Source organism: Phoca vitulina, unplaced genomic scaffold (assembly GCF_004348235.1).
Source record: "Phoca vitulina isolate PV1807 unplaced genomic scaffold, GSC_HSeal_1.0 scaffold43, whole genome shotgun sequence".
NCBI classification, from domain to species: Eukaryota; Metazoa; Chordata; class Mammalia; order Carnivora; family Phocidae; genus Phoca; species Phoca vitulina.
The window spans coordinates 5,110,837-5,125,766 of NW_022589746.1; the positions used below are offsets into that span (position 1 = coordinate 5,110,837).

The 14,930-nt window shown below is 46.3% G+C and overlaps 1 protein-coding gene across 4 annotated transcripts in view; it reads right to left on the minus strand.

Annotated features, from left to right (window-relative positions):
• TARBP1 (TAR (HIV-1) RNA binding protein 1) overlaps positions 1–7,619 on the minus strand; it is an 87,637-nt gene extending 80,018 nt beyond the window's left edge. For all 4 annotated transcript variants that reach the window (XR_004302524.1, XR_004302523.1, XM_032430424.1 and 1 more), the window contains exons 1-3: positions 6,652–7,619; positions 1,651–1,748; positions 204–273 (exon numbers count right to left, since the gene is read on the minus strand). Coding sequence is in view for 2 of the 4 variants with exons in the window: in XM_032430424.1 (XP_032286315.1) it covers positions 204–273; positions 1,651–1,748; positions 6,652–7,588 (1,105 nt within the window). In the remaining 2 variants the exon portion in view is untranslated. The remainder of the gene's footprint in view (positions 1–203; positions 274–1,650; positions 1,749–6,651) is intronic.
• Between the last annotated feature and the right edge of the window lie 7,311 nt (positions 7,620–14,930).

The following is a 14,930-nucleotide window of genomic DNA, read 5'->3' on the forward strand; positions in this document are numbered from 1 at the left end:
ACAGAACCTTACGAACGATCAGTCCAGAAGGCATGTATCTGGAATGTTAACAGCTGTTCTCTTGGTGGCAGCAGATGCATATTTTCTGTTACACTTTGATGGTTTTTCCAAATTCTCTATAATGCCTAAAAGTTAGTTATAAAATCAAGCGGGGAGGAAAAAAGCTCTAAATGTATAAAAATCAAAATACAAGTAACCATTACCGTTTTCTTCTGACACTGCATATTCAAACAGACTGTTTAGCTTTGGTAAAACTGGCTTTATAACGTGGATCTGAAAACAAAAACAGAAAACCACATGAAATAAAAACTCACCTTTAAAAATTAAGATGAACTTTAAAACTTTAAAAATTCAGATGAAACTTACTTTCATCTATTGTACAATAGCAGCCCTACCACACAGAAGCTACCTGATTCTCCCAGTTTTTATATCCTATAAATTCTGGTCTATGAGACTGAGTGTCACAAAGCTAATGAATACGACCTAGGACACAGTGACAAGAATGTCACATTTGTACAGTGAGTATCAAAAATCATGTCATGTAATCCTCAACTGTCCTGGGAAATAGGTAGGGCTGATAATACCAACAGATTACAAAGAGGGCAAAAAAAAAAATAATCCCTTGAGGCACTCAAGTGATGTTCAAGGCCACACATGTAGAGTAAGGCCAGACTACTGTAGGTAAAATAGGTAAATTAGAGTTTCTAAATAAATTATAGGGGTCTTAGGTATCTGATTAAGGAAAACCATAAAAGCGTATTTGAATTTGGAAATGCTTTCTTTGTTCCTCATGCACATTTAGCACATCGTAATTATTTCAGTCCACGAACAATGCCTGATGCACACTTGGGGTGATAGCTAACAACGAGTACCCGGACAGCCAGCCCCTCAGAGGTCTGCAGCAGACACACTGGGAGGCCCTACACCACCACGGGTTCTCCACGAGTGATCCCAGGGCAGCAGAGGCATCATCCGGGAACTGGAGAAACACCCGCATTCTCAGGCCCCGCCCCCAGACCTACTGAATCAGGAACTCTGGGGACCAGACCCAGCAATCCGTACTTTAACAAGCCATCTAGGTAATTCTAAGGAATGTTAAAGTTTGAGAACCACTGCACTAGATTAGGTCATCTTAAGAGATTCCGCTCAACTTAAAAATTCTACAAAAGCAAATTCAAAGTTAAATAAAAATGATTTTTCACGTTTCCACTTGCAGGACCAGTACACACAGCTCTAAGAACGAAAATAGGAAGGGAGGGAGGGAGGGAAGGAGGGAGGGAGGCAGACAGGGCAATTATTTACTTAACAACTTACCTCAAATTGCCTTAAGTAACATTTTCCTAAGTCTGTATTTCTTTGAAGATTATTCATAATGCTGAGAAACTAAAAACTAACACTTCAGAAGTAAATGTCAAGGGAAGAACAAGTAAGACTAAAACTTTTTGAGTGACAATTTAAGTCAATTAGAAGTATGCTTTAATTTCCTGAGTTAACATTCAGTTTTAAATTGCATTTATGCCAGAAAACAAAGTACATTTGTATCCTATTATGCTTTATCCAAATTGGTCTTTCTGCATTGCTTTTATAGACTGATTAAAAAAAATTAAAACTGCATCTACACAGGATTTGTTAAAATATGAAAACACTTACCTGATTTCCTTCTAGAGTTTCCATAATTAAAATATAGTTTTCCCAAAACTTTAGAAGCTCATCTTTCTTCTTCTCAGACCACCAAAACAGACTTGGGCCTGATACGGTTTAAAAAGGAAAATTAGTTCCTCTTTTGTAGATTTCATAAGTTTCTTAATGACAATCATTTTTAAAATAATGCCAGTATTACCAAATACTGTATTCTCTAATAATGGAGAGTGTCCCTGTACCAAAGCCTAGATAGGAGGCTTGGGCTAACAAGAATCTCAAAAGGTTTTTTTTTTCCTTTTAATTAAGATTACTGTTTTAGAGTTGTTGGTAAGAATCATGGATTTGAACACATAAACCCCACTTTCTCTCCCTAAGAACCTCATTATAACAGTCGAGGACGTTTCAAAGGCAAAAACCCAAAAGAATGGCGAAAACAGGGGAGCTGACAACAGCAGTGAAACTTAGTTTGAAAATCAGAGAAAAGCCAAGCAGACTCAAGAAAAGTGAATATAAAGTGGCACATGGAAAGCCAAGAAAAAACCGGATTTACACTGGAACCAGACCTAAGGAACTGGCAGCAAAAGTTACTCTGTAAGTGGAGGTGAACAGCAAGGCTAAACTAAAAAGAATTTTGTTTGGTGTGTTTAAGAAACAGATCTTCAGTGCCCTTTCCTATGCTCTGAGCAGGAAAAATACTGGAATTTATTCTCTGGAGAAGGTAAAATTGTGGGTCTCTGGATTGAGATGCACTGGACCCTACCAGGGTCGGGAGTAAGTGAACCCCTTCCACCTGCCCCTTCCACCACAGGAACCCCTCAGGTCCCAGAATGCTGGCCAGGCCTTCACTATGTGGCAGCAGACTGGAAGGTCTCCGTTGAATCTGGCCAGCCCAAGAAAATACTGCCATCAGAGATTACCCAATACTGTGCGGCTTGGCCAGATCACCTTGCAGTGAAGTTCACAGTCAGCAAGCACCACTTATGTGTTCAGAGCTTTAAACTTGATTTTGGGTTCATTATTTTTTTTTAATTAAAGATTTATTTATTTATTTGAGAGAAAGAGAGAGAGCTCATGAGCGAGCAAGGGGAGGGGCAGAGGGAGAGGAAGAGAAATCCTCAAGCAAATTCCCTACCAAGCACAGAGCCTGAAGCGGGGCTCGAACCCACGACCCTGAGATCATGACCTGAGGAGAAAATGAGTCAAAACTCAACCGACTGAGCCACCCAGGTGCCCCATTGATTCCTTATTCTTAAATATAAACAGTTATCTAAGGATCACCAGCCATCTGGGGAAACATCCACATTGAAGATCAAGACCAAAACAAACAGGAAATTTGGAGAACAAAACTAAGCCAGAGGTAGAAAACCTCATGCTGTCATAAGAACAGGATACGATTAATAAGGGGACATTACAAGAACAAAAAAGATCTCACGAGAATAAAAATTGGATAGCAAAAACCAGAAACTCAAAGGACTGGAAATAAAGTTGAGGGAGTCACCCAAGAAATAGAACCAAGAGACAAAATCATAGGAAACAGGACAGAAAAGACGCTTTGATAAACCAGTCTAGGAGCTTCACTATCCAACAAGAGAACAGAAAGCAGAGAGGAAGGGAGCAAAGAAAGTAACTCAGGAAAAGTTCCCAGAACCGAAGAACATGATTTCCAGATGGACCAGGTCCACGAAGTGCCCAGCGGAAGGATGAAAACTGACCAGTACCAAAACTGTGAAACTTGAGAATGATGGGGCACAGTCCCCACTGACTTCCATGCAGAAGAAACAGAGCACATATAAACAAACACGATTCGCAACGGTTTCTCACACGGCTGGACAGCAAGACTGGAAGCTCGAGCTTCTAAGACAATAGATCGGAGCCTTCAAAGTTCTGAACGGAAACGTTTTCCACGCTAGATTTCTATCCCCCATCAGACCATAAATCAAATGGGATGGGAAAACAAAGGCATTTAGACACGCTTGGTCTCAGTTTCCACTTAGGAGAGAGAAAGCTACAGAAGAACACTCCTGCCATACTGACAAAGAGAAAAGCCTGGACAATACACACAGTCCTAACCCCCTGACAGCTGAGACTACAATGCCTCCAGGGGATGGGAACTCCAAAGGGCAGAAAGCCTCTCTCCGAGAACACACAGGACACACGAACTGAATCTACCTCTGGCCAAGTGCAGGAAGAAGACGTGGTCACCAAAAAGTAGTTTAAAAAAATCAAGGAGCAGCACCTGGGTGGCGCAGTTGGTTAAGTGTCCGTCTCTTGGTTTCAGCTCAGGTCATGATCTCAGGGTCCTGGGATCAAGCCCCATGTTGGGCTCCATGCTCAGTGCGGAGTCTGATTCTCTCCCCCTCCCCCTGCTCACTCTCTCTCTCTTACTCTAAAATATAATTTAAAAAAAAAAAAAAAGGAAAGAAAAGAAAAGAAAAAAACAATGAACGTTTGTTGAGTTTTTCAAGGTGAGCTGTGGGCTAGTTTTGACAGCCTAGAACCCTGGGAACCCCAAGGGAGTCTGCAACCACTCACCAGCTCGTTTCCTTAGGCATCCCCCAGGTGATCTGAGAAAGACTGTGGGAAAGGCAAGAAACTTTGGAGCACATGCATGCAGGGCCCACATAGGTCTGAGAGGACAGCGGGACTAACTGGGGCAGCCCAGCCCAGCCCTACAGGAGTACAAGGTGGTGGTCAACTGCTGAAGCCTGTCTGCACCCAGGACCCTCCTCAAACAGGAGACAAAAGCTGTCTGCCCCTGGAGGAAACCCTGCCACATCCCCAAACCTGTCCCGGCCCCGACACCAGGCAAACGTTGGCCACCCGAGGGGATGGAGAGAAAACCTGCTCGCCCAACCCTGCACCGACAGGAGGAAACCCCCTCATGCCCAGAGTCCTGCACTGATACAAAGCAGTGGGGGGAGGGCAGGAAACCAGCAGTCAAGACCTACCACAGATAGGAGCAGAATGCAGCCACCACAGGAGAGGGTGAGGGAACTCTGTGGTGTTAGCATGAACGGCTTCAGAAAACAACAACACTGAGGAAAAACCTTTAGGGACTCCTGGGTTCCCACTGAACACGAGGTAGCAACACCCCACAACCACAGCAGCAACAAGATCCAAATCCAGCTTCACCATAAACTAGTGTGACCCAAGCCCCAATACCAACGGCCTCACAGAAGAGGAGCGCTCATCTCTAGACATAAAGATCTACTTCATGCTACTAAAGAGTGACCCCCTTGCCCAGAGAGAAAAAAAAACCAAACTCCGAGATGGCCCATGCAGAGGACTAATACAGGACTACGATTCACATGTTAAAGGATCTACGGGAAAAGGTAGACAACCTGTATGAACGAACAGATGGGAATGGAAGGGAATGGAAATTAAGGGTCAGATGGAAATAAAAGAAATAGAAACGTATCAGGGGCGCCTGGGTGGCTCAGTCGTTAAGCATCTGCCTTCGGCTCAGGTCATGATCCCAGGGTCCTGGGATCGAGTCCGGCATCGGGCTACTTGCTCTGTGGGGAGCCCACTTCTCCTTCTTCCCACTTGTACTCTCTCATTGTCTCTCTTTCTCTCTCAAATAAATAAATAAAATCTTAAAAAAAAAAAAGAAAGATTTAGACTACTAGCTAACACTTTAAGGCTGAATTACTGATAAATAGAGAGAGAACCAAACAAATCTGTAAATGACGTAATTCCAGGAAAGACCTGCAAGAAGGAAAAAAAATCACCATAATGTACAACACAGGTCACCTGTGAAGAACATCTTCAGTCATAAGTTTGTAAACACTGAACTCACATTTAACCGAAGTATAACTATGGCAATTGATGTTGATTTACCCAGATTATTGGAAGACAAGTACCAAAATAATCAGCTAAAAGAGGTACAAGTGGTCGCTCTCTGCGGGGGCAAACCAGGGGTGGGCAGGGAACAAAGACTATTGCTCATCTTTAAAACTCTGCAGAATGACTCTTTGAAATAAATGACTTTAATTTCGGTCATTTAAAATGTGTGCTCCAGGGGTGCCTGGGTGGCTCAGTCGTTAAGCGTCTGCCTTCGGCTCAAGTCATGATCCCAGGGTCCAGTGAAAACTCGCTGGATAATCACCAATTTGAGGACTGACAAAATATTTACTATCTAACGTTTTAGACAAACATGAAAATCTACTCACAACTTCAACCAAACAAAAATCCCTTACCAGTAAGAGGCGGCTACAGTTGAAAAGGTAGAAATTTTCTATGTATTGGGACAATTTTGAATCATTCTATTTTGGTCTTGGACAGCTCAGAAAGATGACTGAAGCGCCCTTTCACACATTGCAGTGAACAAACCAATCAACAGTTAAGTACCAAGTTGAAGGGAGTCCTTGCTAGTTCGGCCACTCTTGTTTTGTAATAAAGGAGGAAACATAGTCTCAAAAGGTTTAAAAAAAACTATTTAAAATCGGACTCAACCTATTAAATCAATAGCAAAAATACCCTCAAAAGGTCGACTTAAGGACCCTACATTTAACAAATTTTAGTCCCGAATGAGAGAATTGCCAAGGGAAATTTCCAAAGAATGTGATGATCTCTAGGACAGAGTTCTAACGTTCAAAACTCAATCCACTGGTCAATACAAGTAAATAATTTTTCTTGCAATTTGATGGAAGCTAACCATTCCTTCCTATTAGGATGAACCTACCACGAGATCGCTCAAATTTGGGCTGTAAAATCCTGCTTGGGCTCAGTCACGTTCCTAATTATTCCACAGGTGCAGGGTTCCGCCCTGCTTTGGGTCAGAAAGAAATGCTGACTGTTCTCAGCTGCAGTGATTTGGGTCACTTGCAGAACACCCTCGAGGCGAGGTTCCCAAGGTTTCCAGGCTTTAAGGTTAACGGATACCCACTAGGCATGGATGGCGGAGAGCTGGTTTTTGGAAGCAGGAGCCCCCGTCCCCCGTCCCCCGTAACCACCACCACAACCACCCAAAGCCAAGTGGGGCTGGGCCGGAAGCCAAGAGGCAAGTACCGTTTCCTGCCTGGGGGCCGCAGGTGCAGTGGGCCCCCAGCTCCGCCGACACCTCCACCGCCCTCTGCAGCAGGTAGCGCGCTCGCTTGCGCGTCAGGGCGTCCTGGGCCTGCCCCAGCCCCGCCTGCACCGTCCTCCAGAAGCGCCAGCAGCGCCGCGCGTCGGGGTCCTCCTCGCTCGCTCCGGGACCGCGGTCGGCGCGGGGCTCGGGCAGCAGCCTCTCGGCCAGGGCGCTCAGCACCAGCAGCTGCGGCCCGACGCAGTCCGGTTCCGAGGGCGCCCCGGCCGCGACCAGCCCGCTCCATACGACCCGCAGCACCGCCCCACCGCACTGGCCCAGCGCCGGCAGCAGCCTCCCGGCCGCCAGCGCCGCCGCGTCCTCCGCGGGCCCCGCCTCATCCCGGTCCCTGTCGGCGCCCAGCGCCAGGGCGAGGGCGGCCTGCGCCACCCGCTCCAGCAGCGGCCCGTCCTCGCGGGGCCGCAGGCAGGGCCCGACGGCCGCCAGCACCTCCACGGCCGTCTCGGCTCCGGACGCGGGCCCCCCGGCGAGCAGGTCGCGCAGCGCCTCCTCCGCCAGGGCGGCCGCCAGCTGCGGGCCCCCGGAGAGGCGGGCGCACGAGCGCAAAGCGGCGCTCGCCGCCCTCAGCACGCGCCGGTGGTGGCGGGCCGGCGGGCCGGGGTCCGAGGCGCCCGCCGGGCGCCCGCGCAGGCCCCGCAGCAGCGGCACCAGGTACCCGACTGCGACCTCGCGCGCCGCCTCCGGGAGCGCGCCCGCGCCCCCGCCGCCCCCGCGCGCCTCCTCGTCTTCGAGTCGCTGCAGCAGAAAGCGCAGCGTCTCCACGCGCTCCGCGGACGCCTCCCCGCGGCACAGCGCCCCAAGCAGGACCCGGGGGTCCCGGCTCTGCGATAGCAGCGTTTCCGCGAGGACCCACTCCATTTGCCGTGCGCGCGCCGCCGACACCCGGCGCCCAAATGAGGTGCCGGCGTGCGCGAGTGCGTGCGCGTGCGCGGCTGGCCCGGGCGCACGCCTGCAGGGAGGGGGCCTGCAGCCGGGCCCTGGTACGGCTCAGCGCGCCCTGGGTTTCTGCCCATTTCACGGCCTGCAAGCTGATCCCTCTTTGCCCCTCCCTTACTATTTTTACAAGAAAGGTGCCCCTTGTTAAACGTTACTGTAGCATGTGCATCAACTCCATCAATTCCTAATTGGAGATTGGCCTGCCCCAAGGCCCTAAATCAAGTAGGCGTGCCTGTGAGCGGGGGAGGGGGAGAGCCGAGGTACACCTAGGTGCACTTCACAGCCACCTAGAAGCTTATTTTCAAAAAGGCACAGGCCGGCACCCCCAACAAAGAGCTTGACACAGTGGGTCTGAAATGGATTCCGGACACTTGCAAAAAAAAAAAAAAAAAAAAAAACCGAAAACGTGAGAATGGTTCAGAGGCGCTGAAAAATACTTTAGCTATGTGTTAGGGGCAGGGCTGAAAAGAAGAGGCCCACCTCAGCCTTTGCAGTCAGTGCCCAAAGCGGACTGTAACATGCAGGTGTTTCTTTATACAGTGGTTGTGTTCCCCTGTGCAATCTCAAAAATTGTCCATCCCTGTATTTTCTGTTTGTGACATCATCTACTGCTACATACAAAACCGAAGCCTCACACTAGCATGGTTTGGTTCCTGGCTTAATCCCAGGCAAACTGAATCTGTGACATGGGTTTTCTTTGCCTTCTAACCATAAAGATGTCTCCCGTAGTCAATGGAGAAGACACTATCCTACCTTCAAAGAGTCTGACATGTAATAAACATATTTGATAAGGTATAATTTAAAGTTATTTAAAGTTAAGGTTACTTTTATATAATTTAAAGTCATTTTTATATTTTGGATTTTATATAAAGGTATTTAAATTTAAAGTTACCGGACATCACAGATGCCAAGATTTTTTTCCCCATCTTTCATTCAGTTTTTCATTGACGAATGCATAAATGGTTCTATTGTAAACCCACTCAGAATAAATATCAATTGCCTTCAACATATAATATGCCAGTAAATATCAATTTCCCTCAGCATACATTTTCATGTACCTATCAAACAAAAATGGACAAAACTCTCGGAGCAGACACTTATCAAATGAAGACACGCAAAAGCAGACCTCTGAAAAGGTGTTCAATATTTGTTGTTAGAGAAATGCAAATTAAACCATCAAAGAGATACCACTTCACACTTGGTAGAAAGGCTAAAATTTTAAGGATTGAAAAGAGCCAAGGATGTGGAACATTGGAACTCTCATACATTACTGGTGGGTGTGTAAATGGTACACTCACTTTGGAAAGCTGTTTCTAATGAAGTTAAAGTGCATCTACTTTATGACTCGGCAGTTCCACTCCTAGATATTTGCCCAAAACAAATGAAAACATATTACGACAAAAATGCTTGTACAGGAATGTTTTTGCCAACATTAGTTGTTATAACCAAAAGTTTATTACAACCTAAATGTCCATCGATGGAGGAATAGATAAATTGTGATCTCGTCCTATAATGCTTGCTATTCAGCGATAGTGAATTACTAATCCGTGCAACAATATAAATAAATCTCAAAAACATTATGTTGAACAAAAGAAGCCAGAGAACAAAGTTTACATACTGCATGATTCCATGTATGTGAATTTCAAGAATAGACACAAGTAATCTTTTGGGTAGAAATGAGAATGGTACTTGCCTATAGAAGTGGAGATTAAAACAGAACAGGACACAAGGGAACTTTCTGAGGTAATGGAAATATCTTTCTTGATTAGGGTGTTAGTCACACAGGTTTCACACTTGTCAAAAGTCCTTGAAATGAATCCTTGAAATCTAGGTATTTCAGTGCATGTAAGCTTTACCTCAGTTTTAAAAAATGACTTATTAAAAACATACTCATTGCATTCCCCGTTACCTACAGAATAAAGCCCAGCTCTGGAGCATGTGCTGAAGGCTTCTCAGCATCTGGTGAAAGCCAACCAGCCTCCTAACGAATTCCCCCTACTCTACCCTGTGTTCCAGCCACACGGAACAAGGTGGGCACGTGGTCTCCTAACCACAAAGCTGCCTTTTCCGTCCTTGATAGTTGAGGATTTCCTTTTTCTGAAGCGCTGTCTTCCTCCAGGTCTCATTTTCTCATGACGCAGCTTCTTCCTGTTTTCTTTTCCCAGCTGTTTCTTCTCCACCTCTTTGGAGGAAGACTCCTCTTCCTCTTCCTGACCTGTTTCCAGAGTCACATCTTCAGACCCCTGTTCTCACTGTATAAATTTTACCGGAGTAACTTCATTAAAACTATAGATTGCAGGGGCGCCTGGGTGGCTCAGTTGTTAAGCGTCTGCCTTCGGCTCAGGTCACTGGATCGAGCCCCGCCTCGGGCTCCCTGCTCAGTGGGAAGCCTGCTTCTCCCTCTCCCACTCCCCCTGCTTGTGTTCCCTCTCTGGCTGTGTCTCTCTGTCAAATAAATAAATAAAATCTTAAAAAAAAAAACAAACTATAGATTGGGCTACCATTTACATGCTAATGATGGGGGAAAAAATTGGTATCTCCCGCCCAGATCTCTCTCCCAAGCCCCCAACATGTCTACCCAACTGCCTACCAGATGTCTCCATTGGCATACCACTCAGGGCCTCAGTCTCACTTTACACTTTTACAAACTTAAGCCCATTGTCCTCATTCCTCCAGCATCCTAACTTCTTCCCAAGTATTTCTAAAATTCTAGTGTCCCCCCCTCCTTTGTTCCCAACCAATACCTTAGTTTTCGACTGTTCTCTTTTCTTACTAAGATAACAGAACAACCTCCCGCCTGAATCACTCTCCTCTCCAATACACACTCCATGTTGCTACCAGGATGATCTCCCTAAAATCAAACCACCGGCACCCATAGCCCTCAGAATAATGTTTTGATTTTTTAATGTGACATCCAAATACCTTGTGAGGTGGCCCCTGCCGACTTCTCCAGCCCCATCTCCCACCTGCCCCATATACACCTGGATTTCAAAGTCCCTAAGATGTGCCACCTGTTCTCACTTTGTCCTATCAAAAGCCCTTCCATCATCCAGAAAGCCCTTACCTCTACTCCACCTGATTAGATACAGTTCCTTTCGAGGCAGTTCAAATGTCACCTCTCTGGAAAGTCATTTCTTAATACCTCATTCCCACCAACAACACCCACCCCCACCTAAGGCGGTGACCCTCTTCCAAATTCCCAAAACATCCTAGCATATCACCAACACTGCATTTGTCATCCTATGATGTAATTGCAGGTTCACCTTTCTGCCTGCCTCCCCACCATGAGCAATTTGAGGGCTGGGGGTGGTGGGGAGGAGGTATTCAGTTATTGTCTTTAATCACACTGATCCCAGCACTTGCACGCTCAAGAAATGCATATGAGAGGCGCCTGGGTGGCTCAGTCAGTTAAGTGTCCAACTCTTGATTTCAGCTCAGGTCATGATATCATGGGTTGTGAGAGCGAGCCCGGAGTTGGGCTCCATGCTGAGCAGGGAGTCTGCTTAAGATTCTCTCTCCCTCTACCCTCCCCCACCCCGCACACACGTGCTCTCGCTCTCTCTCTCTCTCTCTGAAATAAATAAATCTTTCAGAAAAGAGAGACATGCTTACTGATGGACTAACCATCTCTAATTCCTCCATGAAGACCCAAATTACAAGGCATTTCCAGGAAGCCACTCCCAATGCCCCGAATCATAGTAGCTTCTACTTCTGCATTCTCCAAACCTTCAGTTGTAGTAATGAGTGGCTAACAGTTACCCATCATACTTGCTGTAAAGAAGACGAGGTAATATGTTTCTATATATATTAATACATTTAACCCTCAAAACAACTCATAAAGGAAGTGCTATTATTTTTCTCGTTTTATAGAAGAGGAAACCAAGAATGGGGGAGGTTAAGTAACTTGCCCCAAAGTCACATGACAAAAAAGCAGCAGACCTGACTCAAAGCCATGAACCCTGCTATGTGTTACCTCTAAAACATCAAGAGAGAAAGGTACACAATTAACATGTCAGGTTTACTGCCTCATAATCTCTGCACTTCCTGTGTCTAGCACAGAGTAACTACTCGCTAAATTATTGTCGTATGAATGGACGAATGTGTATGTTTCTGCCACAGCTTATGAGCCCCTTAAGAATTAGGATTTTGCTTTAATTCATTTTGTATCCTACACACCAAACAAAGTACCAGAAACATGGTGGCCATGCAGTAAGTTCTTGAACCTGGATAAATAAGAATCCAGTATTTTGTGGTGACAGTATGATAAATTCATCAGTCAGAAAATTTGCAGTGACACAATTACTCTTGAGACAAGAACACTCGAAAGCTGACATCCTTGTCGTCTGGATCAACATGTAATAATACGCTGCTTTGATAGAGGAGACCCAGAGTCTCCGGCTACCCCTCCTCATCCTTGCAAAGGTGAATGGTTCATTGCAAGTGGTAGAATGGGGTTTAGAATCGTTTGCTGTCCCTAATCCTTGCAATTTCCCTGCTTCATCCATAAATGAATAGAGCTTATGACTAGCGGTTATTTTAACAGCAAAAGCAGGTGTCAGTACAGGCAAGTGTTAGAGTCTCTCCTGCTTTCTTAGCTACTTTGGCTCAAGGATTCATGTATTCAGCATTCTCTCTTGCATCCTTTACACCCAAAGCCTGTCACAGGCTGTTTCCTCTAGCCAGGAACGTGTCTGTTTCCGAGAAAGAGGCTCTGCCTGTGCTTTGTCTGGCAATGGCCCCCGGGATGCGCTCCCTGTTCCACCTCTGGCTCTCACAGCTGAACGACCCCCTTGCTTAGGCTCTCACGACACAGCTTGCAACATACAAATAATTCAAATTTATGGGCGTTAGTTGCCTACGCCATGTATTTTAAATCTTCCCATGAGATCTCTCAAGATGGATATCCTGGATTCCCTTCTAAGCTGAACCACTTATAAATGTGATGGTCTGGCAGCGCCTCTGAATTTTAATCCTGACTCTTCTCACATTTCCAATTTACAAGGAGTACTGCTTCCTCTTTGGAAGGGCAAAGAAGAGAGGTGAATGGGGAAGAGGAAGTGTAAGTTAGGGAAAGTCGAACAGGTCAATGTTTTCTGAAATGTCTCTTACTTAGAGGAGCGTTTGTACAAATAGACTCCCTGTTTGCTGTTGCTAAGGCTCCCTGCAGGTACTTAACTGGATCTTTCCGGATGCTGCTGGGAATGAGTGAGCAAGAACACCACAAATCTGTGGATAATAGAGAGCCGCAGAAAATAGTGAATGATGAACACCCATTCAGAGATAGGTACACAGGGCTCAAAATGCACTGGAAAAGTCTTTTATGAAATGCCTGCATCCTGTATGCACGCGCCCTCTGGAACGGATGTGCAGATCTGGTTAGAAGCTGACGTTTCTCTGGATAGAAGATGGTGCTGTTGTCAATGCGGTGTGCTTTTCCATCCTCGATGTTCACGGTTGCAAAGTGGAAGACACGTATAGAAGGAAAGAAGAGCAACTACTAGCAAGATTTCAGCTGGAGCCTTCAGCTGTTTACCTCTGAGGGTCTAAGAATGGGATGGAGCTGCTTGATAGGTTCTATCTGAGATTTTTGCCTTGTAATGTCTCCCATGAAAGCCCTCAGAGAATCTCCGTGGAGAAAACTGCTGTAGCCGAATCAGGATATCCAGAAGCCTCAAATTTCCTTTGGGGATCTGTGGCAGACAGCATTAGCTGTTAATCGAATATCTATCCTCCCTTCTCCCTTGCTCATAAAACCTTGATTTTGTTCCAGGTGACGGTGTGTTAACCACCACCCCCCACCCCCAGACAATGGCTTATGCTTAGGCAGCCAGCAGGACAATCTCGTTCCCTACTTTCCTTTCCTTAGAGTTAGGGAATGGGGGCTGGCTGTGTGTCCCAGTCCTTGACAAAGAGACCTCAGAGAAGTCTGCTAGCTATATGTCTGGGAAAGCTTTTGCTTTCTTTGAAGATTATATTTATTTATTTGTGAGAGAGAAAACGAGAGAGAGAGAGCACAAGCAAGGGGAGGGGCAGGTAGAGGGAGAAGCAGGCTCTCCACTGAGCAGGGAGCCCAATGCAGGACTCAGTTCCAGGACCCTGAGATCATGACCTGAGCAGAAGGCAGACACTTAGCCGACTGAGCCACCCAGGAGTCCCAAAGCTTTTGCTTTCTGGTAGAAGAAGAGAAACCGTCATAGCCCCAGCCTGCCTCTACTCCTTCTTGCCAGAACACAGTGTGTGCCCTGGACCAGGGGCAGCCGTCTCAAGCCCATCAGAGAACACGTGCAAGGTGACAAACTCCACATTAAAGGTGTCAGGGAAGAAACCCTGGGAAGAACCTGGTTTCCTCGGAGCTGCTCAAACACTGCTAGAAAGTATCTATTTTGGGACTTACTGTTAAGTGAGAAAAAATAAGCTCCTGTTTGCTTGAGCATCTCTCGTTGAGTTTTCCATACTTAACAGTCAAGTATTCCTACGCGATACAGAACTCCTGCCCCGCTGCACATTATTTCATATTATTGCCTCAATTAGTTCTGAGCATCTCACTCTTTCTGGGCTGAGGAGCCTCTTTCTGACCAATTGTCACCATCATTTCTGCCTTGAAGCCCGACATTCACTGTTGCTAAGCCCTGTGACTCATGGCCCCATTCAAAAGGAGGTGACATGATTCATTCTAGGCACCCATTCTTCCTTTCTCTGTTTCTCAGCTCGTACTCAAGTGGGTGGTCACAGTGAAGTTCATAAGGGACTGCCATTAGCGTCCCATGAATACAAACCTTTCTAGGAAGTAAGATCTTCACTTGTGTTGGTGTCACCCAGAATCTGTTGGCTTTCAACTTGGTGCCGAGGAGAATCACCAGGCATCTTGAACCCCCAGAGCAGACTGCTCATTACAGAATGTCTGGTCTCCCTCATGCATTTCCCACTCTCATGGTAGATATTCACAGTAAATTAGGGGAGGAAGGGGGACAAAGAAAATGTAAATATTTGGGGACAAGCCATCCTTTGGACACTCAGCAAATCAGCCTATTAGAGACAGACACTGTCTTACCTCTGCCCCAGACTGCCTCGTTCATTTGAAGATGCAGAGAAAGAGAAGCGTGAAGAACCGAGAAAGCCAGTGGCCTAACTAAGAGGGGGGAAGGAGGTGTGACCGTGTTCACAGCAGTGCCCAGGAAGGACACGTTCATTCCCAGTATGCCATGTGTTGTCTCCCCTGAGATCCCAAGGAACACTGGGATGCTATGAGGGCCGTGAAATTTTC